This window comes from Cervus canadensis, chromosome 11 (genome assembly GCF_019320065.1).
Source record: "Cervus canadensis isolate Bull #8, Minnesota chromosome 11, ASM1932006v1, whole genome shotgun sequence".
In the NCBI taxonomy this organism is placed as follows: Eukaryota; Metazoa; Chordata; class Mammalia; order Artiodactyla; family Cervidae; genus Cervus; species Cervus canadensis.
In genome coordinates, this window is record NC_057396.1 from 13,322,982 (window position 1) to 13,348,935 (window position 25,954).

The following is a 25,954-nucleotide window of genomic DNA, read 5'->3' on the forward strand; positions in this document are numbered from 1 at the left end:
GAAGACTGGAGAAATAGCTCCAGAAAGAATGAAGAGGCTGAGCCAAAGTGGAAACAATGCCTAGTTGTTGATGTGACTGGTGTTGGAAGTAAAGTCCTACGCTGTAAAGAGCAATATTGCATAGAAACCGGGAATGTTAGGTCCATGAATCAAAGTAAAATGGAAGTGGTGAAACAGGAGATGGCAACAGTAAATACTGACATTTCAGGAATCAGTGAACTAAAAAGGACCAGAATGGGTGAATTTAATTCAGATGACCATTACATCTACTACTGTGGCAAGAATCCCTTAGTAGAAATGGAGTAGCCCTCAAAGTCAACCAAAGAGTCTGAAATGCAGTACTTGGGTGCAATCTCAAAAATGAGACTTTTTTGGTTCATTTCCAAGGCAAGCCATTCAATATCACAGTAATCCAAGTCTATGTCCCAACCATAAATGCCAAAGAAGCTGAAGTTGAATAGTTCTGTGAGGACCTACAAGAACTTCTAGAACTAACATCAAAAAAGATGTCCTTTTCATCATAGGGGACTGGAATGCAAAAGTAGGAAGTCAAGAGATACCTGCAGTAACAGGTAACTTTGGCCTTGGAGTACAAAATGAAGCAGGGCAAAGGCTAACGGAGTTTTGTCAAGACAATGCACTGGTCACAGCAAACACCCTCTTCCAACAACACAAGAGAAGACTCGACACATGGCCATCACCAGATGGTCAATACGGAAATCAGACTGATTATATTCTTTGCAGCCAAAGATGGAGAAGCTCTATACAGTCAGCAAAAACAAGACTGGGAGCTGACTGTAGCTCAGGTCATGAACTCCTTATTGTCAAATTCAGACTTAAATTGAAGAAAGAAGGGAAAACCACTAAACCATTCAGGTATGACCTAAATCAAATCCTTTATGATTACACAGTGGAAGTGACAAATAGATTCAAGGGATATGATCTGATAGATAAGAGTGCCTTAAGCACTATTGACACGGGTTTGTAACACTGTACAGGAGGTGGTGATCAAAACCATCTCCAAGAAGGAGAAATGCAAAAAGGCAAAATGGTTGTCTAAGGAGGCCTTACAAATAGCTGAGAAAAGAAGAGAAGCTAAAGGCAAAGGAGAAAGGAAAGATATACCCATTTGAATACAGAGTTCCAAAGAATAGTAAAGAGAGATAAGAAAGCCTTTCTCAGTGATCAATGCAAAGAAATAGAGGAAAACAACAGAATGGGAGAGACTAGAGATCTTCAGGAAAATCAGAGATGGCAAGGGAACATTTCATGCAAAGATGGGCTCAATAAAGGACAGAAACAGTATGGACTTAACAGAAGCAGAAGATACTAAGAAGAGGTGGCAAGAATACACAGAAGAACTATACAAGAAAGATCTTAATGACCCAGATAACCACAGTGGCATGACCTCTCACCTAGAGCCAGACATCTTAGAGTGCCAAGTCAAGTGGGCCTTACTTAGGAAGCATCAAGAGGAATAAAGCAAGTGGAGGTGATAGAATTCCAGGTGAGAATTTTCAAATTTCAAATCCTAAAAGATGATGCTTTGAAAGTGCTGCATTCAATATGCCAGCAAAATGGAAAACTCAGCAGTGGCTACAGGATTAGTAAAGGTCAGTTTTCATTCCAATCCCAAAGAAAGGTAATGCCAAAGAATGTTCAAACTACTGCACAATTGTACTCCTCTCACACACTAGCAAAGCAATGCTCAAAATCCTCAAAGCTAGGTTTTAATAGTACATGAACCGAGAACTTCCAGATGTCCAAGTTGGATTTAGAAAAGGCAGAGGAACCAGAGATCAAATTGCCAACATCCGCTGGATCATTGAAAAAGCAAGAGAATTCCAGAAAAACATCTACTTATGCTTCATTGACTACTTTAGTCAAAGACTAAAGCCTTTGACTGTGTGGATTACAACAAATTGTGGACAGTTCTTCAAGAGATGGGAATACCAGACCACCTGACCTGCCTCCTGAGAAATCTGTATGCAGGTCAAGAAGCAACAGCTAGAACCGGACATGGAACAACGTACTGGTTCCAAACTGGGAAAGGAGTATGTCAAGGCTGTATATTGTCACCTTGCTTATTTAACTTACATGCAGAGTACATCATGAGAAATGCAGGGCTGGATAAAGCACAAGTTGGAACCAAGACTGCCAAGAGAAATATCAATAAGCTCAGATATGCAGATGATACCACCCTTATGGCAGAAAGCGAAGAGGAACTGAAGAGCCTCTTGATGAAAGAAAAAGAGGAGAGTGAAAAAGTTGGCTTAGAGCTCAACATTCAGAAAATCAAGATCATGGTATCCGGTCCCATCACTTCATGGCAAATAGATGGGGAAACAATGGAAACAGTGACAGACTTTATTTCTGGGGGCTCCAAAATCACTGCAGATGGTGATTGCAGCCATGAAATTAAAAGATGGTTGCTCCTTGGAAGAAAAGCTATGACAAGCCTAGACAGAATATTACAAAGCAGTCATATTACTTTGCCAACAAAGATCCATATAGTCAAAGCTATGGTTTTTCCAATCATCCAGTCATGTATGGATGTGAGAGTTGGACCATAAAGAAAGCTGAGCTCTGAAGAATTGATGCTTTTGAACCATGGTGCTGGAGATGACTCTTGAGAGTCTCTTGGACAACAAGGACATCAGAGCAGTCAATCCTAAAGGAAATCAGTCCTGAATACTCATTGTAAGGACTGATGCTGAAGCTGAAGCCCCAATACTTTGGCTACCTGATGGGAAAGTCTTTTCATTAGAAAAGACTCTGATGCTGGGAAGGGGAGGACAGAAAATGAGATGGTTGGATGGTATCACCGAGTTGCTGGACATGAGTTTGAGACAAGTTCTGGGAGATGGTGAAGGACAGGGAAGCCTGGTGTGCTGCAGTCCATGGGGTCACAAAGAATCGGACACAACTGAGCGACAGAACTGAACAAGTAAACTGAGACTTGGAGATTCCTGCTTTCTCAAGGGGGTCTGAACTCCATCAGCCAGCTGAGGTGCCTCAGTGTTTGTGTGACTCCTGCTCTTCAGAGGCTCAAGTGAGGAGTGGAGGGACTCACCTATGTGGGGGTGGGGCTTGCCTGGGTGGAAGTGGGGCTCACTTACGGAGGGAGGGCCTTGCCTGAGGGGGTGGGGCTCATATGCAGAGTGGCAGGGCTTGCTTGGGGAGGGGCGGGGCTTGTTGAGGGGGTGGGGCTCTCTGCAGAGGGGCAGGGCTTGCTTGGGGAGGGGAGGGGCTTATTGAGGGTGTGGGGCTCACCTATGCTCCCCTTCCAGGTCTTCTCCTCCTTTCTCTCCTCAGCCAACTGGCTGCTGGTGAGCGAGGTCTGACGGGAGTGAGTCCCGGTGGCTGCTGCAATGGATGGCACCGAGCGGGCAGGTCTCAGGCTGGAGGAGTCCGTCTTCCCGGCATCTTTACGGGATCGCTGCTGGAGGACCTTAATCATGGCATCCTTCTCTATGATTTTGGCATGGAGATTTTTAATACTGTGTAAGAAAACAGAACAGTCAAGATCAAAATCCATGGAATAACAGGGATATTTGCACTTCTCTCAGGACCCCACAGACTTTAACTATAATTCCAAGGACAGAGTTAACTGCCGCCTATCTTCAGTTTACAATCTCCAATTATAGAAGACTGACCTTTTGTAGTACCTGAAAAGGGGGCACCTTCTCTGGCCCCTCAGGAGGCTCTGGGACCCCAAGGACACACTGGCAGGACCTCCTGGCCTGAAGTGTGTCTAGGAGCCTGGCAGTGGGAAGGGCATGAGGAACTACGGGGAAACACACACAAACTCAAGCCTCACGGCGTGGGCTGCTCACAAAGAGTCAATTTCCCTATTTTCTGAGGGGAAAAAAAAGTGGACAAGTTTTTTGTGAGAAGATGACGTTTTCCTCCCTGAAGGTCAAAAATGAGAATCAGAAGACACGTGAGTTCTTTTCACAACCCAGATAGTAACTTGCTGAGCTTATCAACGACTCAGCCATGCAGTCCTATTTTCACATCTGCAGAATGAGAAGCTCAGCTTCCCAGGGCTCGATGGGGAGGACTGGGGATGGGCGGCAGGCTAGCTCTGAGATGTCACAAAGCCTGCTGGAGGACTTCTTGTTTACTTCAGGAGAAAAACACATTAGCTATATAGATATTCTTTATTACTGGCTGGAATATATAAATACTGGCTTAAAAACTCTGAGACTCTGGCATATGATGTTTCCCTCTGTCCAGCTGATACTGTCCAGTAGGCTGTAGAGACAGACACCCAGAAAATACATGGGCTTCTAAATTCTTGTTATTAGCCTCCACCTAAATATCTGCATCTGACATGAAATTAGCTCCCAGAGACCTCAGGCTCCAGGCCCCTTGTTAATAGGACTTTTTCCTTGGAATGTGGACTTGGAGGACTCAAGCTTAAGACTGTCTAGAATGGGAATGGGCTGGAGATGAGTGCGCACAGCGGGCTGGTGGCCCCACCGGGCTCTCGAGGCGGGGGGCATGCGTGGGACCCAGGGGCTGGGCACAGCCGTCCCTTACGTGTACTCCATGTCCTGACACCTCCTGGTGGCCTGCACCACCTCCTCCTCCTCCTGCCAGATGTGGGCCTCCAGGGAGCTCTCGCCATAGCTGCCGTTCCTTGAGTGGTTGACGATCGTGGTGTCCCTGGCAACACAGGACACACACACAGACTGATGTCAGTCAGTTCTCTCCCTAAACCCCTAGAACGGAGCTAGTATCTAAGGAAAATAAAGTCCCAAATTCCAAATTCCCTGCCCCTTCTACCAACGATCCTGAATCATAAGTGACATGGTGCGCGCTGAATGCGGACACTGTACACTCTCAGGTTTAAGGGCCAGTGTCTACTAACGTGTGGACACCGGATAGTATCATGTCAGTTAGTATGTCCTTGCATGTGTTCTTTCACTCCTTTCTTACTTTCTCAATCAGAGTTCAAGTTTTATTCTGTTTCTCCCCCATTTAGGAGCTATCTCAGTATTTTACAGGAAATGGGGACTCAGGAAATCCCTGAAACAGAGACTGCTCCTCCTGGACAGCAAGGCTCCGGCTGGAGTCCCCTCCACGCTTGCATTCAGCTCGCTTCTCCCGTGAGCCCCTGCCTAGGATTCAGGTCCATTCAGTGTGACAACTGTGCTGGGCAGCAGGACACAAAAATGAAGAAGACACACCCCGTGTCCCGGGAAAGTCCAGCCGAGGGGGTGGATGAGGGGAGGGACAGACAGAGGGAGGCTGCAAAGCAGTGCAGCTGGCAGCAGATGCCTGGCTGAAAACAACCAGTCAAAGGGGACTGCTCTTCTGTCACTGGTTCTGTCAATATAATTACTCCTCATGGGGCTTCCCTGGTGCCTCAGACAGTAAAGAATCTGCCTGCGATGCACGAGACCCGGGTCCGATCCCTGGGTCAGGAAGATCCCCCGGAGGAGGGCATGGCAACCCACCCCAGTATTCTTGCCTGGAGAATTCCATGGACAGAGGAGCCTGGTGGACACAGTCCCTGGGGTCACAAAGAGTCGGACACAACCAACACTTTCTCTTTCAATGGTGATTAGTAAAGATAAGATAATTGTGTCATCTAAGTCAGGGGTCCTTAACCTTTTCGGCACTCGGGACCAGTTTCGTGGAAGACGATTTGTCCACAGGGGTAGGGTAGAGTGGGAGAGGGTGGATGGCTCAGGCAATGATGTGAGCGATGGGGAGTGACAGATGAAGCTTCAGTCGCTAGGTCGGTCGGTCGCTCCTAACAGGCCACGGTACTGGTTCTCGGCCTGGGGGTTGGGGACCCCTGAATTCTAAGGGATCTAAGCATGTCTGAGGCTGAAAGGCACAATCTTAAACTAGGAAGTGAATCTTTAGTAAGAAGGGATGCAGCTTCACATCCCTGTAGCTTCACATTACAGTGTTAAAATCTTAAAGCTCTTTTCTAGAACACCTAAAAGTAGCAAAAAGGGGGGCCTTCTTGCATGTATGCATGAGGGAGTGTTTCATCATGCCCAGACCTGGGTGAAGCACATTACCCCAGGTATCTCATGTAGCTCTCTCAGGAACTTGGGCAGTAAGCATTATTATCCTCATTTTACAGATGAACAAATGAGTGAGTTTGGAAGAGCACCCAGTTAGTGAAGGCAGATGGATTCGAATTCAGATATCTCTGACTCCAAAGTCCATGCTCAAAAAAAAAACAAAAACAAAGTCCATGCTCTTAACCATCACTTCACACTCCTGAGTGTCCCGTGTCTTTATGAAGAGGCCTCAGCAAAGGTACACGAATGATAAGATAAACCAACAAAAAGGGCACACGGGAGAATGCGGCCAAGTGCAAACTGACTAAAACAAATCAGAATTGCCTAACAGCACAGGGAGCCAGCAGAGCGCTTTACACATATTGACCCAATTATAAATTCACTCCATGGTGCTCAAAACTCATCAATACAGGGAATTAGAGCCAGAAACATTTTCAACTGATTTATTTTTAGAGAATTTACTGGAAATAGATTAAAAAATTCATATTTATACTATCAAGGACAGGAGGTACAATTAGATGAATACAACTTAGAAAGTACACACACACCTCTCAACAAAATATTACATTGCTTTGAAATGTTTAAAAAGTTTCAAAACTTCCCCACCCACACAAAACAGCCTAGCCTCTCAGACTTGTGATCACTGGTGCCAAAAATGCATCAAGATGGCAAAATCAGTTGATACACAAATATCACACTGCCTATAAACATGAAGTATGCAGCAGTGGCTGCAAAGTCACTAAGCTAATGGCTGGGAATAGTCATTTTTGCCAGTTCTTACATAGCCATTTAGCATCTCAGCAATAAGAGCTCACAATTTTGACCTTTCTAAAAAATTCTTCATTTTCCTTTTCTCCCTTTTTGTTAACAGCAAAGCCATGCTAAACTACAGAGGTTTTCTTTGAAAAGAACAGTAAGATAGGAGTTACAAATACGACCTCCTCTGAACTGATTTTTCCTAAGACTGGGGGAAGCAGTGGTCAGTAGAAGGGAGGGAAGTTTCCCACAGAATTATTAGATGCTCAGTAATCACATGTAGAAGCAAAAAAAAGGGGAAGGGAGGGACAGTGGAAAGAATCCCCATCCACCTACGAATCCATCCATCCGGGACTTTAAACAGAGCTAAGGAAGAGAGCAACAAGGCTGGGTAAATCCCACGGGATTACTGTCTGACAGCAAGAGGCGTTTCTCCTGCTCGAAGGACAACAGACGGCCAAGGCTGGGGCTAACATAGTGGGCTGGGGCTGACTGTGGGCTCTGGCTGGTTCATCTCACAACACTCCTCCACCCCCGTCCTGTGCCCTCCGAGCAATCTCATGCCCCAGACCTGTTCCATTCCCTACTTCTGACTTTACTTTCCAGTCCCATTTGTCTCCAGAACCCCTCTTTTTTTTTTTCTTTTGATTGCTGTTTAGTTGCTAAGTCCTGTCCAACTCTTTCACAACACCATGGACTAGAGCCTACCAGGCTCCTCTGTTCATGGGATTTCCCAGACAGGGATACTGGAGTGGGTTGCCATTTCTTTCTCCAGGGGACCTTCCTGACCCAGTGATCAAACCTGAGTTTCCTGCATTGACAGGTGGATTCTGAGCCATCAGCGAAGCCCTCCTGGGATTCCAAGTGTGCATCTAATGTGATAAATCAAGAGTTGAGACAACAGTGAGCCATAACAGCCTTGGGTCATTCTTCCAAGGCAGCGTTATTGGGGTTTCGGTGTCCTCAGCCAGGGGAATACAGTCTGCTTCCTTGCACATCACCAATCAATAACTGTAATTTCCATTTCATAAATTAGGTAATTTCTGAGTAAAGTAAGTGATGCTCAGAAAGGCCTTGTGCAGTCACACATCTAAGGTAGGCAAAAAGCAGGCAGTGAGAGTCGTGAATGGCAGAACGCACAGCCTTGCAGGTCAGTGCAGTGAAAGTGCATGCAGGTGAGACAGAAGGGCTGAAAATGGATGTCCTGCCTGCCCACTCGGTGTTCCTTCCATCAAAACTCATGCAGAGAGACAACTCCCAGGGCAGCCACTGACAGGCAGGTGTTAGACTAACTGGCAAACAAGGCCACATCTTGCCATGCAACTTTATGATGGGCTGTTCTCTGCCTCGGGATCCAGAGGTGATTTAGATATTAGCTCAGAAAACAAAGAGCTGAAGATAAAAACATTTTAGTTACGTCAAAAATCAAGAGATGTTTCCAAGGGTTTCACCAGTGTCACTCACACATTTCAAGGGCTGGCCTGAGGCTGCAACTTCCTCCAGGGCTGGAGCTGCAACTCACCAAGAGATCGATACGCATCCTGAATGCCTAGTTTCACTCCCAAAGACACACTCAGAGGGGACGCTGTGGGCTGGTTTCCCTCATAGCACAGACATACAGAATCAACACTTGAGCACTAATAAAGGATCCCCAAATAGTCACTTTCCACTTGGGTCTGCAGGTCCAAGTGTGCTGAGCGCCCAGAGGAGGCATCTGTGCCCACGTGGGTAGCCCTGGTCTCTGAGTTCCTGGAGGTGCCACGGGGGCATTCAGCTAGCAATTCTCTACCTGGGTAATGAACATGACGGCCCATGCTCAGCTCATAAAATATCTCCCCTGAACCACAAGGGACCTTCTCTACCTCATTCGAGAAGAAATCACACAGCCCAAGAAGTGGAGGGCTGACTAACGACAGCGTTCTCCTCTCCTACCTGGTTCACAACCTACCATCCCCAATGGTGCAACAATAACCCTTATTTAGTCCAGTTTTATGGATGCTCCTTTAAAATCTGAGGCTCTCTGCTAAATATGCTGACTCAAATTTTTGGTAAATTCTAGACAACTCTGAATTCAATGCCCAACATAACTTATGGGCAGAAAGGAGGGTGGTGAGAATCCAGACTAGCAGAGCAGACAGCCTTGCAGGCCAATGCAGCAGAAGTGCATGCAGGCTAGGTGCAGCAGTTGAGGGAAACGACCTGCTCATTCAGACAAGGGTAGAACCTAAGAATTATCATGTGAATTATTGAGCATCTTGACCTAATTTTTAGAGAAAGAGTAAGGCTGTGCACCCACAACAAAGGAAATAAAGCAAGAGAGGTAGGAACTGATAGCCACGGAAAACCATTTCAAACCAAGTGAAATCAGGCTTTGAGCCGGACAAATTTCAATTTGATGGGTGGGCCCACCACTTACTACCACTGTGTCTCTCTCTATGCCCCAATTCTTCACCTGCAAAATGAGAATAATAATAGTCCTCACTCTCAGGGCTGTTATGAGGATTGCATGTTCTTGTCTGGCCCATGAAACATACCCACTGTTAAAAAGAGCATAAAGTATATGATAAAGTAATGATGCTTTTTCAGTATCATTCTTCAAAGACCTCATAGTACTCTGCTGAACTGATGGACTTTAAAATACTGAATGACTCCCACTTGTTGGGCTCTACTCTGTTTTAAATGTATTGATGTTTTCAACCACAATGAGATGAACGCCCTTGGACCTGGGTCTTCAGGCACTTATACAATGATTTCCCTGAGAAATGTTGAGAACCAGAACTGTGGAACCAAAGCAGAGGTGGTGGTGTTCAATTGCTAAATCGTGTCCAGCTCTTTGTGACCCCATTTGTCCTCATCAGGCACGCTTCCCTGTCCATCACCAACTCCTGGAGTTTATTCAAACTCATGTCCACTGAGTCAATGATGCCATCCAACCATCTCATCCTCTGTCGCCCCCTCCTCCTCCTGCCCTCAATCTTTCCCAGCATCAAGGTCTTTTCCAGTGAGTCCTCCAAAGAAGAGGGGTAGATTACCGAATTCATTCTCCAGAAATCTTACACCACACCTTGCTCTCCAACTAGCAGTACAGCCACTTTGCAATTATTTTTAACCGGTCCCACTCCCTGGGATGCACCCGTGAACCCCTCAGGACACCCTGCGCTTCTTTCCACTGTGTTTTCCGAGCCTCACCTCTCGGCGGCGGCGGTGGCCGCGGCACTCATGGCGAAGTGGCGGATGGCGCTCTCCTCCACGTACTTCTGCTCCCATTTGGTCATGTCGGCCTCCAGCGCCAGGATGCGCTCCTCCTTCTCCCTCACGAGTTCCATGAGCGCCGGGGCGTTGTACTCCGGCAGGCTGGCCGGCTGGCTGTTGCCGTGTTTCTGGAGAAGCAGAAGAAATAACACCTCGATGCTGAACCGCGCTGCTAAGGAGACCGCGTGTGGGCAGAGCTCCCCCGGGGAGCGGTTCACGCAGGTCCTGCAGCGCGTTTCACACGCATCCACACGCCCTTGCCTCCTCTCCAGCACAGGTGACCCTAAAGGGTGGATCCCCACACCAGTCAACCGCTATGTCCGGTTCCTCTAGCTTATTTAATTCTCCTGGAACTCTACCAAACGCACAATGTGATCCCAATTTTGCAGGCAGGAAAACTAAGCTGTTGAGGGAGCTTGAATGCACTGTTCTGTGTCTCTAAGGCCACTCTTAAGCAGGTTCAGGATTTAAACCAGAAGTCTGTCTGGCTACATCCAGCTTCACCTGTCAGGAAGTGCCTTTGTCCAAGGTCTCCCAGTTGATTTACCCCAAGAGTAAGAACTAGAAAGAAGACTGGGCCTCCAGGTCTAGGGCATTTTCTCCAGAGTTCAAGGAAGTGATTCAGCTGTTTGCTTCCCCTGAGGCTGGGAGTCGTAAGGGAGGCCCAGGAAGTGGGAGTGAGGTGCCTTTTTGGCACAGGGACTGGTTTCCTGGAAGACAGCCACAGACTGGGGGTGATGATTTTGGAATGATTCAAGCACATTACATTTATTCATTGTGCACTTTATTTCTCTTATTATTACATCAGCTCCACCTCAGATCATCAGGCATTAGACTCCGGGGCTGGGAACCCCTGCCTTGAGGGCATGCTTGCCCAGCCTCACCACTGTCCGCTGGGAAACAGAAATTAACACCTACCCCACGTGGAAGCCAGGCAATCAAATAGGACAATAACTAGGAAAGCACTTAATACACTTTAAAGGGCTAAACAAAGTACTACGGGAAAACCTCTGATGCAAGTTAAGCTCATTTCCCAGCCCCTTCTCTCCATCTGGGTCCATAAGAGAGCCGCCTCTCAGTTTCTATCCAAATCCCTTGTGTTGCATCTCAGGCTGGTGACCTGCTCAGGTTAAGAGCTATTTGAGCAAATACATGCATTTCAACACTCAAGTGTTCAGAGATAGCACAATCTAATGGGTAAGTATGTTGGCCAGAAAAGCATACGAAGGGTCAGGCAGGCCAGCTTCTGTAGCCCGTTCAGCTAGTCACCAGATATTTACTAAGCATGCACTCTGTAAAGGGGATATCACAGGGAACAATGCAGAGAAAATCTCTGCCCTCAATGTGTTCACCTGGGAGAAATGTCCTAATTAGCTCCTTGATCTTGAGCTGGTCTCTCAGCTGCCCTGGACCTCATTTTGCTCTTCAAGAATATTTCCCCTAGACTTCCCTTGTGGCCCAGTGGATAGGAATCTGCCTGCCAATGCACGGGACACGGGTTCAATTCCTGGTCCTGGGAGATTCCACATGGCGTGGGGCAACTAAGCTAGTGCACCACAACAATTGAGCCTGTGCTCTAGAGCCTGAGAGCCACAGCTACTGACCCCACGTGCTGCAGCTACTGAAGACCACGCGCCTACAGCCTGTGCTCCGCAACGAGAAGCCATCCCAACGAGAAGCCCACGTGCCGCAACCAAGAGTGGCCTTCACTCATTGCAACTAGAGAAAGCTGCAGTGAAGATCCAGTGCAACCAAAGCAAAAATGTCAGTACATTTTTTAAAAAAGAATATTTCCCCTTCTCTCTTCTATTTCCTAAGACCACTTGAGCTCTGTTCAAGAAAGAGAAGATGGTGAGTTCTAAAAATTTTAATTTCCCTTCCCTTTTTACCGTTACTCTATTTCACTTTCTCCCAACTTCTAATGATGCTTGAGTACTACACTTTGCCTCCCAAAGTAGAGGGAGATGACTTCTAAAAAAGAATCTGTTCGTGGAGAGCTGCTATTTCCTGCTGGTCCTAGCGTCTTGACCTATCTTCCTCTTCCCTCTTCTCAGTCCAGCCACATTTGCCACTTTTTATTTCAGTGGCATTGGAAAAGTTGGAGCAATCTGGGCACCAAAGATGCCTGCCCTGGGCGATCAAACGACTCTGAAGGTAATGATGAGAAAAAACAGCAATGACAGTTATTCTTCCTTCATCAGTTGTAAGTGTCAATCACTGTAAGGATTTTGTGCAGATTCTCTTATTTGTAGTTACAAGAATATGGTAAGTATAATTTATGTCCCCCATTTTAGAGACAACAAAGTGAAGGCTCAGACAGACTACTTTTTCAATAGACAAAGGCAGGATTCAGCACTGGTCAGCCTAACCTCAGAGTCCATGGTCTGAACTGATTTACGATTCCGTGCCACTCTGCTCACCTCCAGTCTAACCATCCTTCTGGAAGGTTCCAGGGCACCCTGCAGGAGTAACGGAGCTCCTCTGGGCCTCGGTGTTGTTAGAGGGCTGGGCGGAGAGAGTCAGCAGTGTCTTGGCGTGTGTCTAAAGGCAGAGCCCTTCTGCGGGGTAGTTGATTCAAATGTGCTCCAAGTTGTTCTCTCAATCGTCCTTTTAGAATGACTCTCTATGGGGAAGGTGGGCAGTGTGACCTTACTGCTTTGTTGGAGAGAGAGATGACCGGGAGCTTTATTTCTTTTGTGTAATCTCAGTATGCCTTCTGATGGGGTCAGATAAATACTTCCTTCAGTGGCACTGGGGTGAAGGGGCTGGGTGCAGCGTGGGCTGCCCATATCCTGGGCGGGCAGATGCGTGAGCTCCTCACAGTGAATGAGGGGGAAGCGGATCAGAGTATGAGTTCCTCGGGTGACCCCGCACTCCAGAGTGGATGCTGGTCATCCCTGCTGGGGGTCAAAAGAACTGTGATTGCCACACTCATTCACAGACTCCAGGCAGGAATCGGAACAATCTATATAGTATCTGCTACATGGAACTATTAAAACCCCAAGGTGTTCTGGTGGATTTCTTTGTGACAACACTTTTGCCTTTTCTGGTTATAGAATAACATATGTGAAGTGTTGGTAAGTCGTGTCTGACTCTTTGCGACCCCATGGACTATAGCCTGCCAGGCTTCTCTGTCCATCAATTCTCCAGGCAAGAATACTGGAGTGGGTTGTCATTCCCTTCTCCAGGGGATCTTCCTGACCCAGGGACTGAACCTGGGTCTCCTGCATTGCAGGCAGATTCTTTACTGTCTGAGCCACTAGGGAGTATGCTCACTGAGAAAATGAAGCATTAAAGGAAAAAAATTTTTTAAAATTATCTTTTTAATGGGTAGGGAAAAGTAGGGAAACCCTCAAGTTCCTTTCACAACAGAGGAGACGGATTAACACTCTCATTAAAAAACAACAAAACCCCCCCTGTAATATTAATGTAAAGAAGTGCTGGGCAGTTCTGCTTAAAGATTGTTTCCCCTTTCTCTGGTCTCATGTCAGCCACACACAGCTGGGGTCTGCTATCCCCTCCAAAGACAAGTCCAAACTGTAAGCTGCATAATACTTGAAGAGTCCCAATTCTGAAACTTTCATCCTCCCGGTGCGTGCATGCAAAGCTAAGTCGCTTCAGTTGTGTCCGACTCTTTGCAACCCACTGGACCCACCAGGCTCCTCTGTCCATGGGATTCTCCATGGAAGAATATTGGAGTGGGTTGCCATGCCCTCCTCCAGGGGATATTCCCAACCCAGGGATGGAACCTGCGTCTCTAACGTCTCCTGCATTGGCAGGTGGCTTCTTTACCACTAGCACCACCCAGGAAGCCCTCTGTCCTCCCCAGGTAGCCTAAATCTGGCAGCTGACTTTATGTACAGTGGGAACGTTGTGTTTGCTGGTCTAAGGAAAAAATTGATGTGACTGTGCAAGGGTCTAAGTGTACATATGGGAACAGGCCTCTGTGGCAATAGAGATATTTCCAAATAATGTTAATTTCACATTTCTTCTGGATATATAACAATGATAATGGGGTTGAGTCTGGTTTCTTTCTTTCTTTTTTTTTTTTATTTTTTCTTTTTTTTTTTTTTAAGAAAAAGACATCGTGCAAAACTAAATGTTGTTGATAATGTATAGGAAGATATTCTTATACATTTCAGATAAGAAATTGGTACATTTACTTTGTAGAGCAATTTGGCAATATCTAGCAATGTTTAGCATATGCATTCGCTATCCAGAAATTCCATTTTTAGGTATATCCTCTTGGGAAACTCTCACATTCTTTAGCAAGGAGACATGTAAAAAGGCAGCTCATTAGAGTAGTCTATAACAGCAATACCACTGACAAAAATCCCGAGAGTAATCAGTGGGGGAGAGATGGTTGAGAATACATAGAGGAGCTGAAATGAAGAGTCTGGTTTCACGGCACTCAAAATAGAAGATCCAGGGGTAAGTAATTTAACTGTAGGTGTGGGTGGCACACTAACTGGAAAGGAACATTCTTTTTTGCTCTAAGTACTGAGATGTGCCTATTCTGTCAGCCAGGAACTCATAAATACCCACCAGGTGCCAGCACAGTACCGGGCACCAGAGAGCCTACCCTTCAGTTGGGAAGCTTAAGATCTCAATAACTGAGCAACAGAGAACAGCCGAAGGGTGGCCCTGAAATGCTGGGGAATGTGGCACATGTTAGACAGATGGGAAGTCCAAAGACAGACTCACTTCCTCCTAAGAAGCCAAGTTGGTGGGGGCCAGGGTGGGCTCCTGAATTTTCTGGGCAATCTTGCCAACACCTCCATCGCCGGCCAAGTACACATGCGCAGAGGGAGCTGTGTGCGCTGCCACGAGAAAGGGCTGAATTGGCCTGAGCATGTGCTTTCAAGCGTTTTCAAGTGTTTCAACCATAACCATTATGCGCTGTCCCCTAGATAATTCCATGGAGCCTTGTCTCGCATTCCCCTGGTTCCAAACTTACAGCACACCCTTCACCAGCTGCACAGAGGGTTCGGCCCACAGCGCTGGCTGATGACATGCCAGGAGTCCCTGACCAGCCTGTAAAGGAGTCTGGCCCAGCTGGAGGATTTCTGCCCTTGTCGAGGCCCACATGGACCCTGGGCTGGGGTGTTTTCATCTGAGCTTCTTCATAGCTGCATTATAGGAACAGCTGTTACCCAGAGAAACAGGGAGCGGCAGAAGGACTAAGCACCTATGGCCAATACTAGCTTTCGGGACTGCCCTGACTCCTTTTGTCCTTGACCTCTGAAAACTCACTGATGGTCATGTCCACCTTATCTCACCCCCATTCTAGGTGCCCCCGACCCTGACTCCCACCATATCTACACTCTTGAAGACGGTAAGAGCCTTCAGGCTGGCCTTCCTGACTTTGACACCTGACCTCCAGCCCTCCTCTGACACCACTGGAGGGCTCCTCCCTTGATCCTATGCGGAGGGAAAAAAGAATCCACTTTCCCAACCTGAGCAAACGCCCTCCACAAACTGGCAGTTGCCTCCTGACCAGCCAGCTCCTTGGGCAGGCTCCCCCGGCTGTGCTGGACTCACCGCGTGTCTCACACCTCTCTCCTCTAGGCACTTAATTCCTCTATCCCTGATGCTTCCCGCAGAATGGCCAACAAGCTCATCTCTCCGAGTCCTACTCCAAGTTGTCTTCTGTGAAGCCGTCTATACTTGCATTCCCCTATGCCCAGCCCCCAGGGGTGACCGCTTGCTTTCTCTAAGGACCTCTGTCCCTCCAAGGGACTGGACCGCCGAGAACAGACGCTCTCACTAGCCCTGAGCTCCCAGCGCAGAGCGCAGTCCGCCGGCAGCAGGCGCCGCTCCACGCATGCGCCGCCCCGCCCCGCCCCGCCCCGCCCCTCACCTGCTGGGTCCGCAGGGCGTCCAGCTCCCTCTCCAGCCAGGTACGCAGCCGCCGTTCCATCTGCTCGCGCTTCTCACACGCCGACTGCAGCTGGGTCAGGGCCTGCTGCAGCTTCTCGACTTTCTCCACATATGCCTGCTTCTCTCGGAGCTGAGCAGAGTAAAAAGGAGCACGGGATTTAGACAGTGATTCTCGAAGCTGGGGTGGAGGTGAGGGCGGGGGGAGGACAGAAGGCCAAAGTACCTGGAGATGCTTTCCTTTCCCCACTCCTATACCTAAGCCATGCTGAAACAGAAAAGATTTAGGCCAAGGCCAGCAGTTACACCTAAAACGGCTGGGATGCTCTCAACTGAAGACCCTAAGAGGGCACCGGCTTTCGGTCATTTATACAGCTCCGAGCTCAATCCTTGGTTATTGCTTAGTAATTACAGCTTGTACAGGCATTGGAAATGAGGTTAACAAAGAATTTTTAAGTGTCATGAGTAAATGATTATTCGATAATGTTAACTGAAAAATCTAGAATCAAAAGTTATATACAACATCATCACAACTATGTCTATCATCAATGTATGAAAAAAGGAAATGAAAGCATTAATTGTGTTTACCTGTATAGCAGAATAATAATTTCTCATCTTCTTTACTCTTCTGTATTTTTCAGATTTTCTATAAGTATCAATTACTACTGTAACAGAGATTGTGTCTGTATGTATATATGCATGTGTATCCATTTGTGTATAAACATATCTTATTATAGATATTTGGAAGTAACTTTCTCCTAAAGATTTCCGAGCCCTTTACGGATGAATAGCTGACAGCCCTGGAGAGAAGGAAGGGCCTAATGAACATGCAAACCATACAATAACTGAGGAGAGGCAGATTAAGGTAAAAATGATTTATGTAAATGTCATGTCAGGTATGGATTTAGAACCATCAATCAACAGCTTCAAATTCTTACCCTCAGAGTTTGTTTTCTCCCAATTAGGTGTCTGGTCCGTGTTCATAAATTCCAGGCACATTTCTAACTTGCTGGGGATTGGTTGGGGCCAAAAATCAGACTGAGGCATTTATCTGATCTGGTCCTGGGTGAGAAGACACCAGATGCTATTTCCTGTCACTCTGCACCTTGGTGTACAGATACTTGGCAGGTGGTTCAGATCCTGAGTTCAACCCGATTGCACTGGCAAGCTGGAACATGCTAATGATTAAAGTACTTGCTCCCTGCGAAGGTCGGTGTCTGACTTCAGCAGGCAGTCCTGCCGGGACCAATGCCTGTGTCCTAGCCAAAGCCACTGCGATAAAGAAAGGAGAGGCTTCTGACCTTTTGCAGGGAGTGCAGACAGCAACAGCCTTTTCCACACCTGCTCTTGGGCTCAGTTTTCCTCTGGCTTTTCATTCACTGTGACTTTGGTTGCTTGAGGACCTACTGACTGCAGAAAACCCTCATCTGATAGAATATCTTGTGAGTACTGCTCATATACCACTTACCATATCCTGGATTGTATACTGTTCTGAGTGTGTAGCCCCTAAAATACTAATATAAGTACCACAAGATCTGTCTCCCTGGGGCAGAGTGCGCAGTATGTCCCCAAGGCTTGGGACAGTACCTGCCATCCAGTTCAGTAAATATTTGTTCAATGAATGAATGAATATTAACTCTAACTAACTGCAGGATTCCTGAAGACATGGTTCTCTCTCATTCACCCTTGTAATAGTCCTAAGCCCAGCAAGGAGTATGTAATGATGAGGGTGATTAGGCATAACAGTAATTAATCACCCAACATTTTGCAAGCACAGCATGCCAAGCCTTGGGCTTTATATGCAGTATCTCATTTAATCCGCCCAGTGACAGTAGAAGGTAAACTCTTACTATCTCGGTTTAACAGATAAGAAAACTGAGGACTGTGTAGGTTAGTCATTCACCCAAGGTCACACAGCTGATTTACCCGTCCTGGGGTCAGGATTCTAACTCATGTGGTCTGCCTTTAACGTCCAAGCACTCAAGCATTGTGGAAAGTTATGGTAAGCCCTCAGTGTGAGCCATCTGAACTGAGTTAACACCCTTCTTTCTTTTTTTTTTTTTAACTGTTCCATACCAACCTTCTGTAGATTGGCAAATTATTAATACATTTGATAATTTCTAAAAGCATGTGCTTCCTCACAGTATAATCTTTCAATGTGACACAAAACATTTTTTTATTTTTCTTTTTTTTTTCATTTATTTTTATTAGTTGGAGGCTAATTACTTTACAATATTGTAGTGGTTTCTGCCATACATTGACATGAATCAGCCATGGATTTACACGTGTTCCCCATCCTGAACCCCCCTCCCGCCTCCCTCCCCATCCCATCCCTCTGGGTCATCCCAGTGCACCAGCCCTGAGCACTTGTCTCATGCATCCAACCTGGGCTGGTGATCTGTTTCACACTTGATGATATACATGTTTCAATGCTATTCTTTCAGATCATCCCACCCTTGCCTTCTCCCATAGAGTCCAAAAGTCTGTTCTATACATCTGTGTCTCTTTTTCTGTCTTGCATATAGGATTATCGTTACCATCTTTCTAAATTCCATATATATGCATTAGTATACTGTATTGAACACCCTTCTTTAATAAGAACAAGGAGGGATACTGGAAGCCAGACACATGAGTCATTTTGGAGAAGTTATGTACAATCAGTCAAGCAAAGATCTTGTATAAATATAATGACAAGGGAAGATCCATAGTGGCGATTATAAAGAACCTGTCTTCAAGGAGTTCACAACTTTGGCTCTGATAGAAATATTAACAGAAAAAGGTTAAAAAATAATCATTTTTCTTCACTCCACACATGGAGATGGGCCCTTGAGAAATGATCTTAGTTATACTGATAATGAGTCCCAGCCTCCATTGCTCAAAGCAGACCTCCTGTCCTTCAGGGGTTAAGGTCACTTTCTGTAGCAAATGTTTTCCTATTCAATGAGCCGCTTGGTGGTGACAGGGAAAGCTCTGGGGCTGTTGCCTAAGATACTCATGCTAGCATTAAAACTGTACATGGGGACATCCCTGGTAGTCCAGTGGTTAAGATGCCACACCTCCACTGCAGGGGGCATGCGTTTGATCCCTGGTTGGGGAACTAAGATCCCACATGACACATGGTGTGGCCAAAAAATGGGGTGGGGGGGGTAGAAAATTAAGTATAAGTTGCTAGGAAAAAACTGTACATAATACTTGTGGGGTTTAACAGGATAGGTCTAATGGACAAAACCCTATTGACTTAAATAAAATGGGAAAAAGTGGAAGCAGTGACAGATTTTATTTTCTTGGGCTCCAAAATCACTGCTGACTGCAGCCATGAAATTAAAAGATGCTTGCTCCCTGGAAGGAAAATTATGACAAACCTAGACAGTGTATTAAAAAGCAGAGACATCACTTTGCCAACAAAGGTCCACATAGTCAAAGCTATGGTTTTTCCAGTAGTTATGTAGATGTGAGAGTTGGACCATAAAGAAGGACAAAGAAGTGATGCTTTTGAATTGTGATGCTACAGAAGACTCTTAAGAATCTCCTGGACTACAAGGAGATCAAACTAGTCAATCCTAAAGGAAATCAACCCTGACTGTTCACTGGAAGGACTGATGCTGAAGCTCCAATACTTTGGCCACCTAATGGGAAGAGCCGATGCACCAGGAAAGACTGATGCTAGGAAAGATTAAAGGCAGGAGGAGAAGAGGGCAGCAGAGGATGAGATGGTTAGACAGCATCACCAACTCAATGGACAGGAATTTGAGCAAACTCTGGGAGATGGTGGAGGACAGAGGAGCCTGGTGTGTTGCAGTCCATGGGGTTGCAAAGAGTCTGACATGACATGACTGAGCAACTGAAAAACAACTACTACTGACTTAACAATCTTTGCCTTTAACTGCTTCAGGCTTGAAGTTGAAGTTTGCTGAGACACTGGAGTCACTTGGCACCAGGAGATGTTTTTGGAAGGAACAGTTTTTCATTTTCAACAAGAATAAAAGCACTTCGATTAGTAACAATACTGCATGCTGTGTGTCAAGCACCAGCTGGGTTCTGGTGGAGGGTATTTCAGTCATGTGTCTCTCTGACTTCCAGTTCCTGCTCTCCACAGCAGGTCTGTTCAGCTCAGCCCCACCACACAGGGGCTTGTGCAGCCGGCTCCTCTGTGCTACGCTATCTACAGCCTGGATCCTGGAACTGGGGCCTCAGGAGTGGCCATTCTCCTTCCCTGGTCAGGCTTAAAGGAAAAGTTCTTCCCTGGTGGCTCAGATGGTAAAGAATCTGCCTGCAAGGTGAGAGGCTGGGGTTCGATCCCTGGATCGGGAAGATCCCCCTGGAGGAGGGCATGGCACTCCAGTATCCACTCCAGTATCCTTGCCTGTAGAATTCCGTGGACAGAGGAGCCTCGTGGGCTACAGTCCTTGGGGTTGCAAAGAGTCAGCCACAACTAAGAGATGAACGCTTTTACTTTCTACTTCTCAAAAGTTCACCTAAAGGCTTGATTTCATCAAAAAAGCACTAAGCCCATAATGCTTGAGCAGCATCAATATTTCCTGGACTGGAGGGGCGGGAAGGGTGGTGGTCATTGCTAACTGAGCCAACTTCTAAAAACCGGAGACAGGTTTGCAGAACACCACTCCTACCCCACCCAGTCAGAAGACTGAGCCTTTTTTATGCACGAGAGAACCCAAAGACACAACACTTGAACTGTTTTCTTAATTGAGTCTCTTTTCTCCACAAGCACCAGTGGTTCCCAGTCCTTCCATTTATTTCCAGCCCCTGGACACCTGCCAGGCAATGGGCGGCAGCCTGGGTTTATCGCTGAGATTGGGCTCTTTGCTGACGGTATTCACCACTGCCTCTCATCTTTTGCCCGACTCTGGGGTGAATCAGCTCTGCTTTTACTCATTTTTATTTGAGAGGTCACCCACATTGCTCCCCTGGAGTTGGCTCTGGTTAAAGTTGCTGGGTTAGGAAACGGACATGGAGGCCCTTGGGGCTCTGGGCACCACCCCCTGTACCCCCCGATCCTCCCGCGGGCTCACCTCCTCTTCCAGCTTGATGACCCTGGCCTGGGCGTTGCTCAGAGCCTGGTCTAGGATCTCGATGTGTCTCCGGTGGTCCTCACTCGCGGTCCGCACGGCCGCCAACTCCATCTCTAACTTCTCCTTTTCCTTCAGGAATTCCTTGTCTAGGAGGGAGACAGAAACAAAACGAGCTCTATCAGGAAGCACTCCCCGTCTGGGCTCCCCGCCAGTCTACATCTGGCAAGGATTAGGAGTTGAAAAACATGCACAAAGTGGAGGGTGGAATTACTGCTTCTGCTTCTTGTTCATAGGGGTGCTGTGTAAGGCAAGGATTTTCTCAAAAACCACTGTTAACTCTAGATGTATTCCAGGTCACAGCTCCAGAGACAAATAGCACACACAGATCTAGTGAGTCCATATTCTCAGGGGTTCACTTCTGCACAACATTTGCTTTAAGGCTTCAAATTAACCTTGGGCCTATGATTTCCTTTTCGGCTCACAAGCTCTCCCACTTCTAACTTCTAAACCAGTGATGGAAAGGCAGGCAATACTAATGATAACACTAACACTCCCATTCACTGAAAAATAAACCCTGGTCCAGGAGGTTCAGTTTTCGCTCTGAGGCCAGGCAGCAGAGGGGAGCTTCAACCCAGGCCTCCAATCTGTGGCTGGGTCCTCTTCCACATAACCCAGCTTCACCTTTTCTCTTGGTTCTGCTCACGAGAGGAAAGATGAAGTGCTCTGGATGTGTGCAAACAGCCTTCCTCTTCTCCGCTGATGCTGTAACTGAGGGTGATCACCATCTCTCTGGAGGTGGCAAGCAAAGGGTGCCTCCCACTTGCCGCTTCCACCTGGCCCTCCCGTAGCCTCATCCACCGTTTGAGAAGCAGGCAGGGCCCATTGTGTCAGGAGGTCAGTATTATCTACTGAAAACATCTCTCCTGTTACAAAGCAATGCAGACATACCTTGGAGATACTGTGGGTTCTATTCCAGACCACCATAATAAAGCAAGTCACATAAATTTTTTTGGTTTCCCAGTGCATATAAAAGTTATGGGCTCCCCAGATGGCACTATTGGTAAGGAGCCTGCCTGCCCATGCAGGAGATGTGAGAGACGCAGATTTGATCCCTGGGTCCGGAAGATCTTAGATTATACTGTAGTCTACTAAGCACGCAACGGGCTTCCCAGTGGATAAAGAATCCTCCTGCAATGCAGGAGACACAGGTGATGCGGGTTCAATACCAGGGTTGGGAGGATCCCCTGGAGAAGGGCAGGGCAACCCAATCTGGTATTTTTGCCTGGAGAACCCCATGGACAGAAGAGCCTGTCGGGCTAAAGTCCACAGGATCCCAAAGAGTCAGACACAACTGAAGCAGCTGAGAAACAGCACAAGTGTGCAGTAATAGCACTATGACTAAAATATAATCTTCATACTGTAATTAAAATATACTTTATTGCTAAAAAGGCCAAAACAAAACAGTACTGTCAAAGATCATTGATCACGTCACCATGACAAGTATGATAATAATGAAAAAGTCTGTGATATTGTGAGAATCACCAAAACATATCATAGGGACTGGAGTAGACACTTTTGGAAAAATGGCACCAAGAGACTTGCTCAATGCAGGTAACTACAAACCTTTAATTTGGAAAAAAAAAAAAAAAAAAAAAGGCAACAAAACAAAGTGCAATAAAATGAGACATGCCTGTATATTTTATTTTCAAAGTAAATTAGAATATTTAGATACGTTGATTATAATATGGAGAAACCTGAATGGACTTAATGTGTAAAAGTAAGGGATTGGTTAAATAAAGTACAGTAAACCCTACAATAGATAGGATGCTGCCATTAAAACTAAATAAGAGAATATTAGTGATGAGGAAAAAATCTTCATTATTGAAAAAAGGTGATGACAAAACTCTGTGCACACTCTTCCATATTTGTAGAAAATAGGGCATTTAACAGCAATAACAGTAGTTACAAATTGACTTCTCCATACATGGGATTTTTAAAAGTATCTTTGATATCAATTTCTCATTTAAATGATTTCTTCTCTGCAATCACTCTCTGTGCTTTTTCATTCTTTTAACTTTACTGAGGCTTTCAATGACCAAGTCAAAGATCTCTCTTGGTAAATGTCACACAGCACCTGAAATTATGTTGCTCATTTTCAAATATCTTTTGATATTGATTTCTAACATAATTCTACAGTGATAAGAGAACAGACTCTGTACGATTGCAATATCTTTAGACCATCAAATTTTTGCACCTTGTTTTATGTCCCTGGATATGTTCCAGTATCTCCTGATTTATAGTCTATGGGAACTTGAATAGAATTTGTATCCTACTGTTGTATGAAAAATATATAAACTTTAATTATGTTGAATTGTTTCATAGTGCTTTTCAGGTCCACTATATTCTACCTCTCTATATTCATTCTATTGGGCTTCCCTTGTGGCTTAGATGGTAAAGCATCTGCCTGCAATGCAAGAGACCTGGGTTCAATCCCTGGGTTGGGAAGATGCCCTGGTGAAGGAAATGGCAATCCACTCCAGTACTCTTGCCTGGAAAATCCTATGGATGGAGGAGCCTGGTAGGCTACAGTCCATGGGGTTGCAAAGAGTCAGACATGACTGAGCGACTTCACTTTTCACTTTCATTACTTTTGGAGAGTTTGACACTGAAACTCCAACTAAAAATCTTAATTTATCTACTTAAAAAATAATTGTAATACATAGTGGAACTATATGTAACCTTGTTCTGTATTTTCCAAGTCTTCTGTAAATGTGTTATCAACTTTCATAATTTAAAAAATAAAAAAGAGTGGAAAAAAAAAGAAATTGATTTCTCTGTGCCCACACCACTCAAATGCCCCATACTGGTCATCTAGTCCTCCTAGCAAACCAAACTGAAACACGAAGAACCAAAGTCTGAAAGCTGTACAAGCTTGTGATAGTGGTTTCATTCATTCATGATTTCCTTGGATAGCCACTCATTCATTCAGCAGAGTCATCAAACATCAAGGACTGTTCTTACAGGCACTGAAGCAGTAGAAGGAATGCTGCTCGCAAGAAGAAGGGAAAATGTGGTTCTGAATATAGGGCAAAGACATTTTAGGGCTGTTTATTGTTGTTAATCTGCTCTGTTGTGCCCAACTCTTTGAGACCCCATGGACTACAACACGCCAGGCCTCCCTGTCCATCACCAACTCCTGGAGTCTACTCAAACTCATGTCCATCGAATCGGTGATGCCATCCAACCATCTGATCCTCTGCTGTCCCCTTCTCTTCCTGCCATCAATCTTTCCCAGCATCAGGGTCTTTTCCAATGAGTCAGCTCTTCGCATCAGGTGGCCAAAGTATTGGAGTTTCAAATTCAGCATCAGTCCTTCCAATGAATATTCAGGACTGATTTCCTTTAGGATTAAGTGGTTTGATCTCCTTGTAAAGGGACTCTCAAAAGTCTTCACCAACACCACAGTTCAAGAGCATGAATCTTTCGGCTAATACTCAGTAAACAACTCACAATTTTAAAGCCAGGAGAAATCACAGGAAATATCCCCATCCAGTTCCGCCCCCTTTGCTTAACGCATGAGGAAAGGGAAGCCCCGGAGCGAAGGCACTTGCCCAGTGTGCCCGCCAGCTGGGGCAGAGCCAGGACAAAGGCCGGTCTCCTGATGGCTGCTGTGATGTCCTTCCTGCCTGACTGCACTGCCCTTGCCCTGTGAGCTTATGTCAAGGGAATCAGCATGCAATGGAACAGCTTTGGATGGATAGAATGAACGAGCAGACTTGTAAAGAGAGCACTGGCTGTGATGGCGAGAAACAATGGCGTGTCTCGGAAACAAAGTGAGGCCACCAAGATCCTGACCCTGAAGAGAGCATTACTTTTGGGCTCTCATATCCCACTGCAATGACCAACTGCCTTCTCCCTTCTCCCTTTCAGTGGCCATGAGATGTTACTTCCCAGTGCATGCAGGAGGCCTAAACAAATGGGCCAGAAGCTCTGGGCATCCCCACCCACAGCCTCGGGCGGACCAGAGCATTTCACGCCTTCTGTGCAAAATTACTGACATTTGAGCACTAGGTCCCTGGGTTGGACAACATCTGAACAGGCATGGTGCCCATTGGCCTTGTCCAGGCTCTGGAGGGCACCCAGGGGTTAGTTTCTCAGCAGGCAGACTTGGAGATGAACCACCTAAGTTCAGAGTTTCTGCCTTGTTATCAACCTAAGCTTAACAGTTTCTGTCTTTGTTGAGGGCAAAGACACATCAGGTTTGACCAAAGGCAAAGTCTAGAAGCCACAACTAGAGCTTCTTACAGTTTGCAAGTCGATGCTCACAAACACTGCTGTGTCACAGTGACAACTATGACAACTCCTTAGATTTCTGGATTAGTGAATACCCCTCCTCTCCCCCGCAACACATACAATTGCAGCTTGTGCTATTCCCTTGATTGGCAGTATCAAACTGTGGATATGGAACGGACTTCAGCATCTGAAAGAACTGGATTCAAATCCCAGGTTCACCACTCTCCAGCTCTGAGGCCTTGGGCGAGGTATAACCTCTTTGAGTCTCAGCGCCCTCATCTATCAAACGGGAAAGATAAAAGCTACATCGCGGAACTGTTGTGATGATTCTGTTGACTAAGATGATGCAGATAAAGACTAAAAGGACAGAAATAGATAGATCTTTATCTCTTTAGGTCATTACTGACTCTGTGAGCCTAGACCACTGCCGGGCTCAGTAAACGCTGTTGAATGAATAAATGAATGAACGAATCTCTCAGTTCAGTTCAGTTCAGTCACTCAGTTGTGTCCAACTCTTTGCAACCCCATGAATCGCAGCACGCCAGGCCTCCCTGTCCATCACCAACTCCCGGAGTTTACTCAAACTCAAGCCCATCAAGTCAGTGATGCCATCCAGCCATCTCATCCTCTGTCGTCCCCTTCTCCTCCTGCCCCCAATCCCTCCCAGCATCAGGGTCTTTTCCAATGAGTCAACTCTTC

At 46.2% G+C, this 25,954-nt stretch overlaps 1 protein-coding gene across 4 annotated transcripts in view; it reads right to left on the reverse strand.

Annotated features, from left to right (window-relative positions):
- Nucleotides 1-25,954, reverse strand: part of AMOTL1 (angiomotin like 1) — a 207,836-nt gene that overhangs the window by 11,327 nt on the left and 170,555 nt on the right. For all 4 annotated transcript variants that reach the window (XM_043482715.1, XM_043482717.1, XM_043482716.1 and 1 more), the window contains 5 exons: nucleotides 20,963-21,108; nucleotides 15,916-16,065; nucleotides 9,993-10,183; nucleotides 4,546-4,671; nucleotides 3,274-3,500 (listed from right to left, as the gene is read on the reverse strand). In XM_043482715.1, coding sequence (XP_043338650.1) covers nucleotides 3,274-3,500; nucleotides 4,546-4,671; nucleotides 9,993-10,183; nucleotides 15,916-16,065; nucleotides 20,963-21,108 — 840 coding nt within the window. The remainder of the gene's footprint in view (nucleotides 1-3,273; nucleotides 3,501-4,545; nucleotides 4,672-9,992; nucleotides 10,184-15,915; nucleotides 16,066-20,962; nucleotides 21,109-25,954) is intronic.